The sequence below is a fragment of the Macaca thibetana genome, chromosome 2 (genome assembly GCF_024542745.1).
Source record: "Macaca thibetana thibetana isolate TM-01 chromosome 2, ASM2454274v1, whole genome shotgun sequence".
In the NCBI taxonomy this organism is placed as follows: Eukaryota; Metazoa; Chordata; class Mammalia; order Primates; family Cercopithecidae; genus Macaca; species Macaca thibetana.
In genome coordinates this window covers 107,179,022-107,196,985 of record NC_065579.1, presented here as the reverse complement: position 1 = coordinate 107,196,985, position 17,964 = coordinate 107,179,022, and the positions used below count along the sequence as shown (strand labels likewise).

At 54.1% G+C, this 17,964-nt stretch overlaps 1 protein-coding gene across 1 annotated transcript; it reads right to left on the bottom strand.

Moving 5' to 3' along the window:
- Positions 1-1,364: 1,364 nt before the first annotated feature.
- On the bottom strand, positions 1,365-15,852 carry ITIH1 (inter-alpha-trypsin inhibitor heavy chain 1). The gene is made up of 22 exons (XM_050778484.1): positions 15,700-15,852; positions 15,419-15,439; positions 14,923-15,089; positions 14,384-14,488; positions 13,837-13,999; positions 13,054-13,167; positions 11,415-11,540; positions 11,213-11,329; positions 10,344-10,512; positions 10,130-10,255; positions 8,996-9,177; positions 8,244-8,429; positions 7,037-7,176; positions 6,385-6,539; positions 6,283-6,297; positions 5,876-5,896; positions 5,422-5,502; positions 5,111-5,224; positions 3,597-3,798; positions 2,503-2,675; positions 1,795-1,906; positions 1,365-1,645 (listed from the first exon to the last, which is right to left on the bottom strand). The coding sequence occupies exons 1-22, from the start codon at positions 15,814-15,816 to the stop codon at positions 1,516-1,518; spliced, it is 2,736 nt and encodes a 911-aa protein (XP_050634441.1). The 5' UTR covers positions 15,817-15,852; the 3' UTR covers positions 1,365-1,515.
- Positions 15,853-17,964: the final 2,112 nt, after the last annotated feature.

Genomic DNA, 17,964 nt, shown 5'->3' with positions numbered 1-17,964 from the left:
GCCTGTAATCCCAGCTCTTTGGGAGGCTGAGGCTGGAGGATCACCTGGGCCCAGGCGTTCGAGGCTGCAGTGAGCACTGTGTTCGTGCCACTGTGCTCCCGCCTGGGTGACATGACGAGACCCCCGTCTCAAAAAAAAAGAGTTTCCAAGCCCGTGAAATGATGGCCAAGTGGCAGATGCTGCCTGTGCTTGGTGTCTGGTGGGGCGGTGCCTGTTTCCCTCAGGCCTCCTGAACTCTTACACCAACCTCACTGGCAGCAGGCACCAAACTCAGGTCTGATGGAGGCCAAACCCAGCAGGTGCTGGTGCCTGGGTGTGGAGAGAAGACCCCGCAGAGCTGCCATGGCCTCATTTCCTGGTTCCTGGGACGTTTTCAGTCCCGTGGCTGCTGGCACTGGGTGGCTGGCGCTGTTGCCCAGTGGCTCCTCCTCACAGACCAGCAGCCGCTTGCAGAGCTTCTCCTGTCCTCTCTCATCTGGACCACTGCCCCATCCCCAAGTGCCTGGAGTTAGTTTGGGGAGAGGGACAACTCGAAATAGGGATTCTGGAGCTGCTCAAACGGCCTCAAGGGATGGCTGGGGACTTGGAGGAACCAGAGTTGTCATGCAGAGTTTAGAATTAGACGGAATCTAAGAGATCTTTGGGTTCACCCCCTTTCCATTCTACAGGAGAGGGAGATGAGGCCCCCATTGGGCAGGCCTTGCCAAGCGTGACCCCGACAGCTGGCAGCTCACAGCTCTTCCTGGAGAACCCCAGGATACCTGGGAAGGTGGGCTGGCCGCCCCACAGCCTGCTGCTAGGGGCTCTGTGTTCCCAGGCCTGGGGCAGCCTTTGAGCTCAGCATTGGTGTTATTGATCCAGGCCCTCAAAACCAGTCTTTGTTCTATCTGGTCCCTTGTGAGCCTCATTTGTAGTGGAAACCGGACAGAAACTAGCAGAGAAAGAGCAGAAAGCCTCTGGGAAGCAGTGGTGGAGGCCTGTTCGCATTCACACTCAGAGCTCTCTAAAGTGTGGCTCACCTCCCTGCACCCGCGACGTTGCGTTTTGACTGGGCCCCAAGGCCAAGCCAAGGGAGGGGCCCTGATGGGGTAATTCCAGGCATTTACGTGAGGAGATGGTAGCGTGCACTCCTGGCCCCCTGAAATCACAGCTTCTGGGCAGGGACTGTCTCTGCCTTTGGAAAATACCAGCCTGGCTGTCAGACGTTACAAACCCTCGGCAGGGAAATGGTGTGAGCTTTCTTCCCAGCCTTTGACCTGCTTCTCCTGTCCCTGGATCTGCTGTAACCCCTAAGTCCATCTGAGGGGCAGCATCTTAAGCTGCCTCCCTGCCATCCTCCCTCCCCAAAATCAGCCAGTTCAGGGTGGACATAGTCTCTCTTTAATGGAAGTCATGAGGTCCTTTGACACAAGGAACCAGCTTAGTTAAGGAGGTGCAGCCTCAGCAGCAGGTCAGGATGTCATTCTCCTCCTCTGCCTTGGCCACAGGGGAGGACAGGCATACTGGCCAGGGGGCTCAGAAGATGTCGGAGATGATATAGTCAGTGTAGGCACCATCGATGAGTCCAGCCCCATTGTTGTGAATGAACCAGCAGGACACCTCGGCCCCATGCCGCGGGTCCTTGCTGTAGTCCTTTTGCAAACCCCTGTGCAGAGACAAGTCAGCTGGGGTCACCCTTCGGACCAATAGGGCAGCACCTCCCCAGGAAGCCCACCCATGTGACACCTGGAGGAAGACCCGGAAGAACTGCAAAGTGGCCGAGGGCAGACGTGCTTGGCAGGCAGGCTCACCTACCTGGTGACCGTGAGCCGGCGGTTCTTCACCACCATCGTGGCATCTAGCTTTGTGGGGTCGGAGCCTGGGCGGATGTCAGACACTTCAAAACCAATGGGATGGAAAAATTGCCCTAGAAAGGCACATTGGAGACGGTGGTTACTGTCTGGGGGACTTGCTCCTGCTCTACACTCAGCAGGTGCCCACTGCCGGCTTAGAGCTTTGCTTGACCGCTTTTTTTCCAAGGCTTGACTGTTTCTGCTAAAAGTCCCAGTACGAAAAGCTACCTTTGGTTCGCTTGCCGTAGAGAAGTAGATACATTTCTAGGTGGTCCTACCTCCTGTCTTTTAAAACGGGATCTGTCTGGGGAGAGAGGTTTGAGGGGCAGGTGCCCATAGAGAGCAGTGTCTATAGAAAGGCCACACAGGAGCAGTGTGGTCAGTGACCCACCCTACCCACAAGGTCCCTGGGAACCCTCTGGGCCTTTCTTTTTGCGATCAGACCTCTGCCCTTCACTTGCTCCCAGGCTCACTTAAGCGTTTGTTTCACTATATGTTTGCTCACAGCCTCACCAAGACAGCCCCTCAGATGGCTCTGCGCCTTTGAGGACACACTGGAGGTGGGCCTGTCCTGGTGCCCAGCTACAGAGCTGACCGGTGGCCCCAGGTCCCACACGTCCTCTGGCTTCAACACCCTGCCCCACAGCCCTGCCAGCCTGGCCAGCCGTACCCAGCAGCCCATGCGTCCGGGCTGACATCCGATGACTGTCCAGCACATAGAAGCCCAGGAAGTCCTGGTGGACGGAACTCCCCTTCCACACTCGGTGCAGAACAACCTCAAAGGTGCCACCGTCGTCCACAGACACCACCAGGTTCCTCTTCTTGTTGATGGTCACCACCACCCTGCAGAGCCAGGTGGCCGTGAGGGCAGGCGCGGCTGCACTGCATCCCTCTCCATTCGGCTGCCCTTGTCATCTGGGACCCAACCCTTGTGACCACGCCCCCACCCCATGGCCTTCATCCCCAGATGGCCGGCTGTTACGTGTTCCACACCCCTTCCACATGTTGCTATTGTGCATAGGGCCCTTGCAATGTGCCAGGCCCTGTGCTAAGTCCTCTATGCAAACTGCATCATTCAGTTCTCACTCTGAGCCTGTGAAGACTAAGGCTCAGAGAGGTTAAGTAACTTGACCAAGGTGGCACCGCTAGTAAGCAGAGGAGCCAGGACTTGGACTTCAGGCTGTCTAATATCAGAGTCCATGTTCTCTGACTCCTACTCATCACCTGTGACTTCCACAGCAGACTCTCCCCACCTCTTCCTATAACTCTGCTACCAGCATTGCTACCAGCATTGCCCTGGTGCTCAGCAGAGTTTGCTGAATGAATGAATGAGTAAAGGAAGGAAAAATCATGAGACAACGCAGACTAAGACAGATGCCAAATGAGAAGCCCAGAGAAATCTGGAATTCCACAGAGGAAGAGAGCAGGAGGGCTGAGGGGAAGAGGTGGCCTCTTTGCTGGGCCTGGGAGGATGAGCTGGCTTTGTTTGGTGGAGACGTGGATGGCATTCAGAGCTAAGATGCGGTGGGAACACAGATGCCATGCAGCCCAGAGGACTGGATATGTCTGGACCCAGAGGACATATCCAGGAACCAAGGGAAATGGAGGACTGGGGGGCCCATGGAGACTGACATGTCTGTACAGGCCACATGGGCGTCACCCACAGACATGGCTCAGGGACGAGGGCCCTGCAGACTCAGACAGCAGCATCCTGGGCCCAGGCCACACCTCCCCCTGCTTCTTGCCCAGGCCCTGGCAGGTTACCCATCCTGCCGCAGCACAGCCTGGTCCCTCCAGGAAAACACAGGCCCACCAGAGCCGGGGTTCAGCGTAATGTTCTGAGGAGTCACTTCCAACTGAAAGGCCGTGGCAGGGTTTGCGATTCCCAGCCGCCCAAAATACGTGCCGTCATGCTGCCCAGGGCTCCTGGCCTTGTTGCCAATTAGCTGCCCGTTCACTGAGAAGCCTGCAGTGGAGCAAGAGGGCATCCAGGTTGGGAAGGGGCCTGCCTGCCTTTGCTCAGCAGGATCGTGCCTCCTTCCTAAGAGGCCCCTACGCTCTGGCTGTGCCACTCCGTCTTTGAGAGTCTCCTGCCTCGGGGTCTCCAGGTCTGGTCCTACACACAGCACCACCTCTGCTTCCTCTCCACCCCTCCTGCCATGCCAAATATCCCATACTCAGCTCTTGGTTCTGGGTCTTAACGGAGGTCTTGCCTCCCTGAGGACAGGACCCAGCCTGCTCCTTCTCTGTGGCCCCAGCCCCTAACACAGGGACAGGCTCCCATCATGCTGGAAATGCATTGTGGGACCTCTTCACAGAGGTCTCCACTGACCTGGGCAGCCACAGAGCCCCCTCCCTACTCTCACTCTGCCAACCCAGCACGTCTCATGCTCTGAAATGATCATCTCAAATGTGTTCACCTGTTTGTCTTCCCCTTCCCTAAACTCTATGAAAGCAGGGACTATCTTGGCTCCCACTGCATTCCCAGCCCCTCGCTGGTGCACAACAAACACTTGCAGATGGGCTGAGTGACCAGGGAGGTAGGGGGATGGGAGGGAGCAGGGCTGAGATAAGGAGAGGGAGCCATTCCCCATCACAAAGGCACTGCTGAGAGAGAGGCACTTGGAGGCTCTGCTCAGCCGTGCTTCGTGGGGAAGGTGGGGCAGGACCTTGACATATTTGCAGGACCTAGTATGAAATAAAAAGGAAGGGCCCCTTGTTTAAAAAGTGTTAAGAGTTTCAAGGCGGCAACGGAAGAACATTAAACTGGCCAGGCACGGTGGCTCACACCTGTAATCCCAGCACTTTGGGAGGCTGAGGTGGGCAGATCACCTGAGGTCAGGAGTTTGAGACCAGCCAGGTCAACATGGTAAAACCCCATCGCTACTAAACATACAAAAATAAGCCAGTCATGGTGGCATGCCCCTGTAGTCCCAGCTACTCAGGAGGCTGAGGCAAGAGAATCACTTGAACCCAGGAGGCAGAGGTTGCAGTAAGCAGAGATCACACCACTGTACTCCAGCCTGGGTGACAGAGCAAGACTGTCTCAAAAAAAAAAAAAGTCCCCGTGTGCCTACCCCAGTCACATGCCCATGAAGCTGGCCCTGTGCAGATGCAGCCAGGAGGATGGGGTGGGAAGGCAGCAGGCACAGCCCAGCCAGGTAGATGGTGCCCAGGCAGAGGGCAGTGGAGGCCTTGGCCACAGTCCTGTTTGTGGCTGAATGTTGAGGGCAGAGGAGCCCTGGCCCTGTCTGGCAGAGGCATGATGCCCGCCATACCTGTGTTGGGGTCCTGTACCAGGCTCAGGATCACACCAGGCTCCTCGTTGATGTTGAAGCACAGGGCGTCCTCTTTCTGGGGCACGTGGATGATGAAGTGAGGGTCCGTGTCCACTGGGGGCACAGCATGGAATTCGTTAGATTGGACATCGGGCAGATGGGGCTGGCCAGGGGCTGGGGTTCAGCTAGGCAGGTCCCAGAAAGAGAGAGAGAGAGACAGAGAGAGAGAGAGAGAGAGAGAGAGAGAGAGAGAGAGCCAGGCAGGGTGGGTCCCAAACAAGTGTGTCCCTCAGACCCTTCGAAGGACTCACCGCCGGTCACTCGGTCTGGCAGCCGCTGGGTATTGGAGCTGGAACGAGTAGGAGAAGGCTGCAAGGCTGACAGCACGAACGCTGATGGGAAGGGGAGTGGCATTTAGAAGCGGGGCAGCCAGGCCTTCCCTGGAGCTGCTGATCCCTCTGATGACTCTTTCCTCATTGGTGGGGTTAGCCTGAGGCCACCAAGCAGGGATGTCCACTCAACATCACATGCCCTTGATTGGCTCTCGGGACATGGGAACAGAAGCTTGGCCTGGCATGTTTAACTGGCCCCCTCTCTGTCTCCTCCCACAGGGACCTCAGGTTGGGGAGGCCAGGCTGTTCCAGGGTCTGTCCTAAGGATTCCCAGTGACAGGCAGTGAAGACAGCTAGAACGGAGGAAGAAAGCCAACTGGGTAATAATCAAGGAGGTGGAGAGATGTGAATGGCCAGGATGGCTGCCACTTACTCCTCCTGGGTCCCAGCATCTCTGTAGAAGACAAAGACATATTATCGAAGGCAGTGTCACCCACGGCGCCCCACACGAAAGGCATGCAGCTCTGTTCACAACAGGCCTGGACCTAGCCCTCCCTCTGGGGGTCTCAGCCCTCCCCTGGGGTCCTGCCTTCTCACAGACATATGCTCACACCAAGAGGGGACTGGTGGAGGCTGCTGGGGGTTCAGCCTGCACAAAAGCTCACAAAGCGTAGCAGGGAGTTCGCGGTGATGTGGAGAAGGGTGGCTCAGGGGACGAAAGAACGGGAAGGAGTGGAGTCAGGGAAGAAGGATAGGGAGCTGCGTGCCTGGGGCCAGAGCACCTGCCACCTGCCCAGCCACCGAAGCCCAGAGCTGAAACTAATGCAATTTAAAACTCACCCAAAGGTGGAGAATCTGGAAGGGAGGGAAAGAGAAAAGAATTAAAGCCCCAGAGGTTTTTGGCCCACGGCCTCCCCCTCTGCAGCCCCCTGCAGCCTATACCCTCTGAGGGCTTGTCGATGATGGGCTTCAGGCCGTCCTGATCCGCCATGCCCCTGATGCTCATGGAGGTCAACGGGGTCACAAACCCATAGTCCAGCGACATCCGCAGGGCCTGGGATGACAGGTTGGCCCTCTCCTCCCCGTCCACCTTCATCCTGCATTCAAGACAGAGGCTGGCTCCAAGCCCTGACTTGCACGGCCCTCATCCTTTCACCTATCCATTCACTCAGTCATTCATTCATTCATTCGACACATATGTATTAAGCCCCCATGGTATCCTGTGTAGTAGCTACGTCTTCAGGGGCCTCCAGGTTTAATGATTTCTTACAGAGATCACTTGGAGATTTGATGGGGTTGAGAGGTATGCCTCAGAGATATGCAGAGAAGTGAACAGCTGTGAGATCCGGGTCAAGAGGTCTAACCTCCCTGAGCCTCCCTGTGCTGACTGAGGGTAAATAGCAGGCTGCCTTGTGCCCTGGTGGGCCCACCCGGACTGTTGACTGACTGGTTGATATTAACTCAGTGAGCCAAGCAGAAGAAGAAAGTAAATCTGACCTACCTGCCCGAGAACCACCCCTCCTCTGCTCACCTACAAAGGGTGAGGGGACTCTGGGTCAGCAGTGGCCACCTGGGGCAGCTGCAGGGGCCCTACCGCTTGGCCAGCAGCTCCTGGATGGTGAGGTAGGCCCAGAGGCGCTCGACGTGGTTCTCCAGCATGTGGCCACGCTCTCGGAGCAGTTTCTTCATCTCCTCCTCATCCACTAGGCAGGTTGTACTGAATTCTTGTCCCTCCTGAGAGTTGAGGTACAGAGAGGGGCAGTGCACCATGATGAGCATGGCCCCTGGCTAGTGCTCAGGGCTCTGAGGGGCCCATTTCATCTGGTCTCTGCAGCTTCGTCCTCAGCATCACCTGCTTTCCTGAGCCTGTTCACCTCATCCTATTCGTTCATTCTTGCCAAGCACCCTCTGCGAGCCAGGCTTGGCCCGGATCCTAGGGATCCCATGGAATGGGAGAACTAGGCCCTGCCTTGTGGAGTTTCTCTGGGGGAGGCCAATAAGCACCCAGCTGTTTCCACTATGACCCACTCCAAATGCCCACCAAGTTCTAGGCAGGCTGCACCATTCAACTTGCCACGGCACACAAATGTGCCTCCTCCATCCAGCTACATTAACTGTGGCACCACTTCCCAAGGGCATCCTATGCACCAGCTGCTGCCTACGGGTATTATATGGATTATTCCATTTGCTCCACACAATGCTTTGGTGTAGTATGGTACAGAAAAGGAAACTGAGGCCTAGAGAACTGGACCCCTTGCCCAAGGATGCCCAGCTGGTCAGGGTGGCACCAGGGTCCAGCTCAACTCTCCTTACTCAAAGCCTGAGTTTCTGAATCTTTGACCACACTGTAGGGCGTTGTCTGTGTTCTGGAGGGCAGGGTCCAGGTCTCACATGCCTGTCCCCACCACACACAGGTGCACATACACACATGCACTGCACCATGGCACAAAACCTGGCACACAGTAGGTGTTCAGGAAATGGTTATCAAATGAGAAGGGAGAGGTTGGTTTCTTGTTCTTTTGCACCTTGGGATGAATGATGCGAAAAATAACAATTGGTCACTGGGGGCCAAGGGACTGCAACGGATCAAGGCCATATTGGCCCCATTCCAGCCAATCCAGCCCCCAGGATGCCTGTGTGGAGGGATGTTCAGGCCTGGGGTGTATGTGGCATGATGGGGGTGAGGGCACTACTCTGGGGAAAGAGAGGCCTCTGGGGGTTGGCAGGAATGGGGAACAGTGTGGGTTTGGAGCCTCTAGGGTGCTGCCTGGCCTCTCCACCCTCCATGGCCCACCATTTACCCCATGGGCCCGCACATCCGCCTTGAAGCTGCTCTGTTTGTTGTCAGCAATGCGCCCGGCCACCACAATCTCTGAGCCTTCGTAGTACTGTTTATGGCGGTTCTGGGTCAGGGCCAAGACAGCATCCTGGGGGTACTGCAAATCCACATCCACCAGCAGGGGTTTGGCTACCTGACTGTAGAAACCCTGCAGGGATAGAGGTTGCTGCCTTAGAGCTGAGCATCCTGGGCCCCTGATGGGAACCCTGCCCACAAAGTGGAGTGTTGGGAATTCCCAAGTTAGAGAAGAAATCTGAGGGTCCGAGAGGTCAAGTAGCTGGCTCGAGGCCATGCTGCTGATTTTTTTTTTTTTTTTTGAGACAGAGTCTCACTGTGTTGCCCAGGCTGGAGTGCAGTGGCATAATCTCAGCTCACTGCAACCTCCACCTCCTGGGCTCAACTGATTCTCCTGCCTCAGCCTCTCAAGTAGCTGAGATTACAGGCACGCACCAACACACCCGGCTAATTTTTGTATTTTTAGTAGAGACGGGGTTTCACCATGTTGGCCAGGCTGGTCTCGAACTCCTGATCCACCCACCTCGGCCTCCCAAAGTGCTGGGATTACAGGCTTGAGCCACCACGCCTGGCCCATGCAGCTGATTTGAACTCTATGCCAGAGCTTTATCTGCTCATCTAGGCTGATGGGCAAATGGCCACCAGGGCTGGGCCCCCTATGGCATGCCATTGGAGGTACAGGGGGTTGTGAGGGGAGACCTGCAGCTGCTGGGTGGCATCACGGTCCTCGTAGATTCTCTGGGCCCGTCCGTTGTTCTCCATGGACATGACCTCCAGAAAGTTAAAGTCCACATTGTGGCCGAAACCCAGGTTGTAGAGCGGGAACCTGCCCCGGATGGCGTTGCGGACGTTCTTGAGGATTTGGGAACGGTCGGTCACCCCTGCAGCCACACACCTGGGTAGTGATGGGATGCTGGCCCACAGGCATGTGGGGCATGAGGGGGCTCTGGGGAACACTCCCTGGGGCTCAAGGCTTCCATCTCAGAGCATCTCCAGTCTCCCGGGCGTCCTGAGACATCACCTCCTCCTTGCTCTCCTGGGAGACTGCAGCAGCTACCAACAGCTCCTCACAGGCCCCGCCCATCTAGGTAGGTCCATCAGCAGCAGGTCTGATTCTGCTCGAAACCCTGCCATGGCTCCTTTGCCACGGCCTGCGAGACCCTGCTGACCTTCCCACCCTTGTTTCACCCCGTTCTGCACAGGCCCACAGTTCCCGGGCAGGCTATGCCAGTGCACACACCCCTTTTATGACTTAAGCTGCCCCTTCTGCCTAGGATTCCTTCCTGACACTCTCTCCTCTTTCTAGACTGAGCTCAGGAGTCACCTCCTCCAGGAGGCCCTCCTAGACATCCCCCAGGGTCAGATGTCCCTTGTCTATGGTTCCACAGCCCCAAGCACCCTGTTCTTTCAGGGCCCTCAGTATCTACTCCTGGATCTCCCTCCCCGAGTAGGTCCTGGGCTCTTTGAGAGCAGAGATATGTCTTGTTCCCTTGGTATTTCAGTCCCTAGCCCCAAGCTTAGCACACAGTAGGCAATAAATAAATAGTTCATTAAACCGTAAACAGAAGCGTGGAATCCTGCCCATCCTCCAGGGACTCGTACAGACCTGTGTCATTTAGAAACATCTCCAATTTCTCAACTCACAGAACAGAAGTACACCATGGAGCTCCCACAGACTTTGTGGTCTGAATTGTGTTTTTAGACCAGTGCTTGACTTTGCTCTGAGCCTTTCTACCCCCTGATGGCATCTCCAATGGTTGGGTTTCCAACTTCAGCTTGCATGTCTCAGGTGACAAGATCACCACCTCCCAAGGCAGCCCCCAAGGTGCTTACCCTCTGTGGGATCGCCGTCTGTCAACATGATGAGAATTGAGGCATGGTTGCTGAGTTCTGGGAGGCTTTCCTGAACTTGGTTCAAGATCTCAATTCCCTGGAGCAAACCTCCATTCAGGTTTGTGGCTGCAAAGAAGAGAAAGCAGACCAGTGTATGCCCTCATTCTGAAGGGACAGAGGTGACATCAAGGTGGCCTGAGACCCCCACCCTTACCCTCATCCAGGGAAAAGCGCCGCACAAAGTCTTTAGCCGCTTGTAGGTTGGCCTCAGATGCTTGCACCAGTGAGCCCTTCCATGATTGCACTCGAGACCCAAAAAGAACCAGATCAAAGTAGTCCCCTGGCTGCATGTCCCCCAGAATTTTAAGGAGTGCCTCCTTGGTCTGCAAGGACAGAACAGTCAGTAGACGGACAGGGCCCCAGGGCTGTCCCAGGACAGCACCTTCCATCAACTCCAATACCCGTTTCAGAGATCCACAGAGTGGACAAGCAGGAGGAGATAGGACAACTAGGTGACCCCGAGACAGGAGCATCCTGCCGGGCCTTGGGGTGGATGAGGGGGGTGGAGAAGGCAAAGGAAGCCAGGATGGGGAAAGAAATGATCAGGAGTTCTGGAGGGGCAGGATAAAGAGAAAGGACCCCAGGGGTTGTGCTTCTAGAATACTCCTTGTCCAGCCATGTCTACTGCACCATGGAGAGAGCACTCCAAACCCTGTGGGTGGAGAGCTATTCCCTGCTATAAGATGCCTCCCCACGGACCACCATAATTACCCCCAGCACTTGTAGTGCACAGGTTTCCTCTTCTAAGCACCTCCCCAGGGGGTAACTCCATGACCCTGTGGACACCATTGTCAGTCCCATTTTTCGCCATTGAGGAGAGGTGAATGCACTTTCTCACGACTGCACAGTGAGGAAGTGACGCTGATTCTGGAGATGCTAACCACTGGGATTTCCTGTTAAATCACCCTGCCTCTGACCAGGAGGATAAATCCCAAACCAGACTCTGGCAGCAAAACTGGCATGCGGTGAGCAAAGGGGCTGCGGAAGCTTCTGTTGGGTGCGCTGTTTCAAGCTGCAGCCTACCTGCTTCACTTTCTGGCCTCTCATGGAGCCACTGATGTCAATCACAAAAACCACATTCTTGTTCATGTTTGTTAGGTTTTGGGGGGCGAAGAAGTGGGCAAAGTGGTTATTGGCCACCTGAAATAGAGGAGAACAAGTGAGGCCACTCTCACAGCACCCCTTGCCCATCCTCTAGGTGCTCAGCCAGAAGCTCAGGGCTTACCAGGAGGTCACAGATCTTGTCTCGACTGACATCATAGGTCACCTTGAAATGCCCGTTCAGTAAGGATGTAGAGCATGTGGGGCAGGACTGCTGCTGGCTCACAGTGGGACGGAACAGCACGTGACCCTGGAACCGTCAAGAGTCTGAGCCATTACTGGTTTGTGTAACCACAAACAGGATGTTTACAAAGACAACATAAGAAGGGGTGTGTGTGTGTGTGTGTTTGCACGGGCACAGAAACGAGTTTGGTGGGCCACTCACTCACTTAGCTGTTGAGAGCACACACCTGTAGGTGGTGGGAGAGCTGACCCATTCCCTTGCTTATACTCTTCTGAATCATTGGGGTTTTCTACAATGGACATCATCACTTTGGGTATATAAATAAGAACAAAATAACAGTAATGTGATAGCATGGGAGACATCTGTCAACTCAAACTGTTGACATCTGTCAACTCATCTGTCAACACTACAATACTGTGCTGGGAAATAAAAGCTGCCCAGGTTGACAAAGAACAGAGACTGGAAGGAAGGGTCCAGGATGGAAGCTGAGGTCTGGTTGGAGTTGGTGATGTGCTTGGGGAAGCTAGTGATGGTTTTTTCAATACTTTCTATATTCCTGGACTTCATACATTTTTCTATAAAGAAATTTTTGTTTGTTATAAAAGTAAGATAAGCTCATCAAAAAGAAGCAGAAGCAAAAGGAAGAAGCAGCAGCAGAGAAGAAGAAGAAGAGGAAGAAGAGAAGCAGTAGTGAAGAAGAAGACTACAAGAAGAAGAAGAAGAAGAGAAACAGCAGCAGCGAAGAAGAAGAAGAAGAAGAGGAGGAGGAGGAGAGGAGGAGGAGGAGGTGGAAGAAGAGGAGAGAAAGGAAGGAAGATAAAATAGAACCTTGAAAAATTCTTGGGAAGAGAAGAACCCATCCCTTTGTTCCCCCACAGAAAGCAAGCATGTTTGCTAACACTCTGAGGTGTCATATTTTGTTTAAAAGGAAGCCTCTCTAAACTGTAAGAAGCACTTCTTTTAAATGAACTGTGGTGCAGGCTCTACATAAGTGGGAACTAAAGGGTTTGTTCCCGGCTCGGGTTAGGGGCAAGTCAGGAAGCAGGGCACTGCCCATCCATACAACACACTCCTCCAGGAACCTGGGGTGGGGGCAAGCTGGGGCTTCTGGGATTCCTGCAAATGGTGGCAAGCGACAAGTCGTTCGGTAGGCCAAAGGTCTTTCCAAACTTACGTTTCCAAGAAACCTGAAGCTTGGAGTCCTAACCACACCAGCATATGAGGTTTACTTATGTGCTGGATGTTTCCCCGAATGCTCTCCCATGGGCGTGAGGCAGGCAAAGAGGGCACTGAGGCCCAAGCAAGCCAGCGACTCACCCTGGACCATACAGCCAGTGTGTGGTGGAGCTGGAGCTGGCTCCTTCCCCACCTCAGCATGCAGGATTTTGCTAAATTGCCCTGAGAACCAGGATTGCTGAGTTCTCCTAGGCACCAATCACATGACACCAGCCTCTCTCATCCTGAGGGCAGACCACAGCCCCTGCCTGGTTTCTCGGCTAAGGCTGGACATTCCATAAGGGGTGGGCAGGCTGAGAAGTCCCCAAATGGCCCACCACCACCCCTTTGCCATCCCATGTACCTTTTTTCCTGAGAAGGACTTCTTGATAGTTTGGGCTGCCAGTTCCTTGGGCAGGAAAGAGGCCTGGGCATCCAGCTTGCTGATCCCCTGGGGCTCGAAGATGTCCACATCGATCTGCACCATTGAAGCAAATTCTTTTTTTTTTTTTTTTTTAAGATGGGATCTTGCTTTGTTGCCCAGGCTGGCCTCAAACTCCTGGGCTCAAGCCATCCTCCTGCCTCAGCCTCCCTCGTAGCTGGGATTATGGGCTCACACCACACCGAAGCAAACTCTCTACCAGGACTCCTACTCACCAAGTCTCAGCCAAGAGCCAACATGTGTCCTGGCCACCTACTGTGTGCAGCACCCACCCAGCCCTGATCACAGGGCCTGGTACTCAGTAGGCTCTCCAAAGATACTGACCAAATGAAGGTGTACATGCCTACATCCCTCAACTTAGCCACTACTTAGGTGCCAGCAATAATTCCAGGCCCTCAGGCTGCGCCTCTGGTTTACAAAATTACCTGGACATTCAGTACTTCTTGTGATCCCTGTGGCGGTCCTGGGACCCACAGTAATCCCCCATTTAGCAGATGAGCAAACCGAAGCTCAGAGATAAAGAGGAAGTTAGAGAGTTCAGGGAGTTCCCTGCCCAAGAAGAGCGCATCAGAGCTCACCCTGAGGAGTTAATCCCTGTTCCTGTGTTCTCAGGCCTGGGTGACACATGGTGGGTGCTCAACCAGTGTTGGGAGCCATGATGACAGAGAGAGGGGCAGGAGCCCTGCCCTGGGACCTATGATCTACCTCAAAATGATGCACCAGCTGCTTAGGCTTGACTTTGATGACAATTTCATACTGCTTAAGCTTTCTCTTCAGCACTTCCTCATAGGTCAGCTGAAACGTGACCTTGCTCTGGGGATTGACGGTGAGGTGGATGGTGAATTGCTCCATAGTTCTCCCTGAGGCCCTGGATGTGACACCACAGGCAACAGCAGACAGACAGAGGGTAAATGACATGTGAGTCCTTGTCACTTAACATGTGGCCCTCAGAATTTATTTCTCTTAGATGAGTGCTGCTCCTAGGTTTCCTTGGACCTCACAAATGTGTCAGCTGGCTGGTCAGGGTCAGGGCCCAAGATGGGGGGCCCACTTCTCCCAGTGGCAGATCTGGGAAAAGGGCAACTGCACAGCAGCCTGTTCAGTGCACTGTGCTGGCATCTGGGTTTGAGCTGTTTGCTCACCCTTCCATCATCCTGGGCTGTTCTCCACCAAAGCCACCTTGCAGCTGTCAGCTCTGTCCTGGCTGGGGAGGGCAACCCTAGAGATGAGACCAGCAGGGCCCAGAACTCACCTGACAAGGCCGGCATTCTCTCCTGAGATAGCTGCTTTCCGGTACTGCTTCCATGCAGTCACCTTGTCCTTTATGTCTCCAATAAATGCGTTTCCATCTGCCGTACTGCAGAGAGGGGAGGACACCCTCAGGAAAGATGAGCCTCCTGACCATACAGGTCCTGAGAGGGCCTGTCCATGTGAGCCCTTGGATAAGGACACCTCCTGACTGGCCTTCCACTGCCCATGGTGGAACTCAGGGGTCCATGGGCAATGAGGTGAGCAACCCAGGTCAGAGGCCAGCAAGAAGCCTCAGATGCTGACTTTGGCTCCTTGGGTTCTAGCCTGAAACATGCTGTATGGGCCCCAGTTTGCCTCCAAGATGGGAGCCAAACACAGATCTAAAGGGCTTCTTCCTCCTCTCAGAGCCAGGGCTGGTCTGTGGCCCTTCTAGAATGAGGAGATGCTCTGCGCTATCTGGCCACTCCGATCCTTGTTCTTAGGCTGGGACTAGTAAGCGGCATCCCTGGGAGAGGGCACGGGAGTTGGGCAGGCACGCACATGGCAAAGTCACTGATGAAGGCTGTCTTGGGGATTTCCACATCGAAGGCCACTTCCCTGGCTTCATTGGCAGTGTTGACCACTTGGCTGGTGACAACATAGTGGGCAAAGCGAGAGGTGACTTTGCAGTTGACTTTCAAACTCCGGATGAACACGCCATCGACAGCCTAAAGTGAGACATGAAGGAGCTGTGGACCGAGACAGAGCCTCTGTTGGTGAGGTACTTCCTGTGGTATGGGGGCTTGGCACTCAGCTCCAGTGCATGGTGCCCAGATGCCAGAAGAACAGATCAGACCTCCCAGGAAGACCCCTGCTCTCTGGCTGAGACTGTGCTGTGGAGCATGAGGTAAGATGGGAACAAGTCCCCATTTCTAGGACCCTGGAGAGTACCCCTTGCCTATGGCCCTGACAGAGGGGTCCACCCTTGAGGGGTTGGGAAAAGCAAGCGTGTAAAAAGGGCTCCGTCACAGACCCCTTTGCCAGGACTCTTACTCACGGTGTCCACAGCCTGTCGCTTCTGCAAAACAAAATCAGGGTCAAGTGTGAGAGGAAAACTCAGGAGACTGCAGCCTCAGTTCAGGCGTAGGAGTGGAATGTAGCCTGTGTCCTCTGCCCCTTAGCCTCACCTCCTTGGTGCTGCTGGGAGGTCACCTCTACACTCAGAAGTGGTGGAGGTGGTGGGGTGGCCCTGGCCCTTGGAGTGGGGGTCTTGTGTCCCGCCCGGGGCCTCATCCAGATTCAGCTGCCTATTTCTGCCCTGTGGGTATAGCCACATACCTCGCTGCTCTTGGACCTGCCTGTAGCTGAGCCCAGGGCAGGCATGGCCTGCAGGACGAGGAGAGACACCAGGTACACGCACAACAGCAGTCCCCGAAGCCCCATGGCACCATCCATGCTCTAAGGCTCCCGCTGCCCTGTCACCTCACTCAGACCAGTAATCAATACAGTGCTGGATAAACATGGTTTAAACATTAGACAAGGTGCAGGCAAATATTAATGACAAAAACTGCAATGACTTTTGCACCAACCTAACACAATTTGAGGAATCAAAATTTGGCAGTAGAAGCTTTTTGCGTGGGGTGGGGTTACCAGCTCTGGGCAGTGTAAACTCCTGATGGGGCTCCAGACCGTGTCCCTCTGTGCAGAACTGCACTTAGCCTATGTGAACTCTGAGGACCCCCGGATGGCTCATCTCTTCCTCGAGCTGGCACAGGGCAGCACCAGTGACACGGTGACACGTCACAAGAAGCAACAGTTAAAAATGGATTTCTAAACTTCATTAGGCTTTACTTTTTTTTTTGAGATGGAGTTTTGGTCTTGAGTGCTAGAGTGCAATGGCAGGATCTCGGCTCACTGCAACCTTCGCCTCCTGGGTTCAAGTGATTCTCCTGCCTCAGCCTCCCAAGTATCTGGGATTACAGGTGCGCACCACCATGCCCAGCTAATTTTTGTATTTTTAGGAGACAGGGTTTCACCACATTGGCCAGGCTGGTCTCGAACTCCTGAACCTCAGGTGATCTGCCCATCTCAGTCTCCCAAAGTGCTGGGATTACAGGAGTGAGCTACTGCGCCCAGCCAGGCTTTACTTTCAAAATTCCTTTTTTTTTTTTTTTTTTTGAGATGGAGTCTCGCTCTGTCGCCCAGGCTGGAGTGCAGAGGCTGGATCTCAGCTCACTGCAAGCTCTGCCTCCCGGGTTTATGCCATTCTCCTGCCTCAGTCTCCCAAGTAGCTGGGACTACAGGCGCCCGCCACCTCGCCCGGCTAGTTTTTTGTATTTTTTAGTAGAGACGGGGTTTCACTGTGTTAGCCAGGATGGTCTCTATCTCCTGACCTTGTGATCCACCCGTCTCGGCCTCTCAAAGTGGTAGGATTACAGGCTTGAGCCACCGCACCTGGCCTTTTTTTTTAAACACAGGGTCTCCCTCTGTCGCAGAGGCTGGAGTGCAGTGGTGCGATCTTTGCTCACTGCAGCCTCGACCTCCCAGACTCAACTGATCTACCCACCTCAGCCTTCTGAGTAACTGGAACCACAGGAATGTGGCACCACACCCAGCTGATCATTTTTATTTTCTCTTGAAACAGGGTTTCAGTCGGGTGAGGTGGCTCACGCCTGTAATATCAGCACTTTGGGAGGCTGAGGCAGGCAGATCACTTGAGGCCAGGAGTTCCAGCCCAGCCTGGGCAACATGGTGAAACCCCATCTCTACCAACAATACAAAAATTAGCCAGGCATGGTGGCACGCATCTGTGGTTCCAGCTACTCGGGAGGCTGAGGCAGGAGAATAGCTTGAGCCTGGGAAGTGGTGGTTGCAATGAGGCGAGATTGTGCCACTGCACTCTAGCCTGGGCAACAGAGTGAGACTGCCTCCAAAAAGAAAGAAAGAAAAGAAAAGAAAAAGAGAGAGAGAGAAAGAAAGAAAAAAGAAAGAAGAAAGAAAGAAAAAAGAAAGAAAGAAAAAAAGAAAGAAAGAAAGAAAGAAAGAAAGAAAGAAAGATAAAGAAAGAAAGAAAGATAAAGAAAAGAAAGAAAGAAAGAAGAAAGAAAAGAAAGAAACAGGGTCTCACTTTGTTGCCCAGACTATTTCAAAATTCTTTCAGCATCAACACGCTTTTCAGTCATGCTTTGGCCAGGGAGGCAGACACGGTGGCTTAGAAAGTGTGTGACATCCAGCCATGCTGGTGATTCTCACAGTGCTAACCTGGTATTAGCTCTGTCAGAGACAGTCTGGACGGTCGGGGTGAGGCGTGATGGGAGATCCATGCTTTAGGCCAGTTGTTTCATCTCTCTGGAGGTTCTTACCCAGATCTAGAAAGAACAGAAGTGAGCTTCCTTGTTCTTGCACCTGGGCAGGGAGGCCTGGCAGATAAAGGGGAGCTGCAGATGAATGACATGTTTTCATAATAGAGGACTCATTTGTGTCATGCATTTCTCTAAACCCTTTATTGTGTAATTTTATCCTCACAACATTTCTGGGACACTGGTCCCATACCAAGCAACAGAACAGGGATTCAAACCAGGTGTCTCAGGCTCTGAAGCCCAA

Coding starts and splice junctions, on each gene's coding strand:
- ITIH1 (XM_050778484.1), bottom strand. CDS start 15,816: ATGGATGGTGCCATGGGGCTTCGGGGACTGCTGTTGTGCGTGTACCTG. Junction 9,178..10,129: donor AGACGGCGATCCCACAGAGG/GTAAGCACCTTG, acceptor GTGTGGCTGCAG/GGGTGACCGACCGTTCCCAA. Junction 8,430..8,995: donor ATGCCACCCAGCAGCTGCAG/GTCTCCCCTCAC, acceptor CTATCCCTGCAG/GGTTTCTACAGTCAGGTAGC.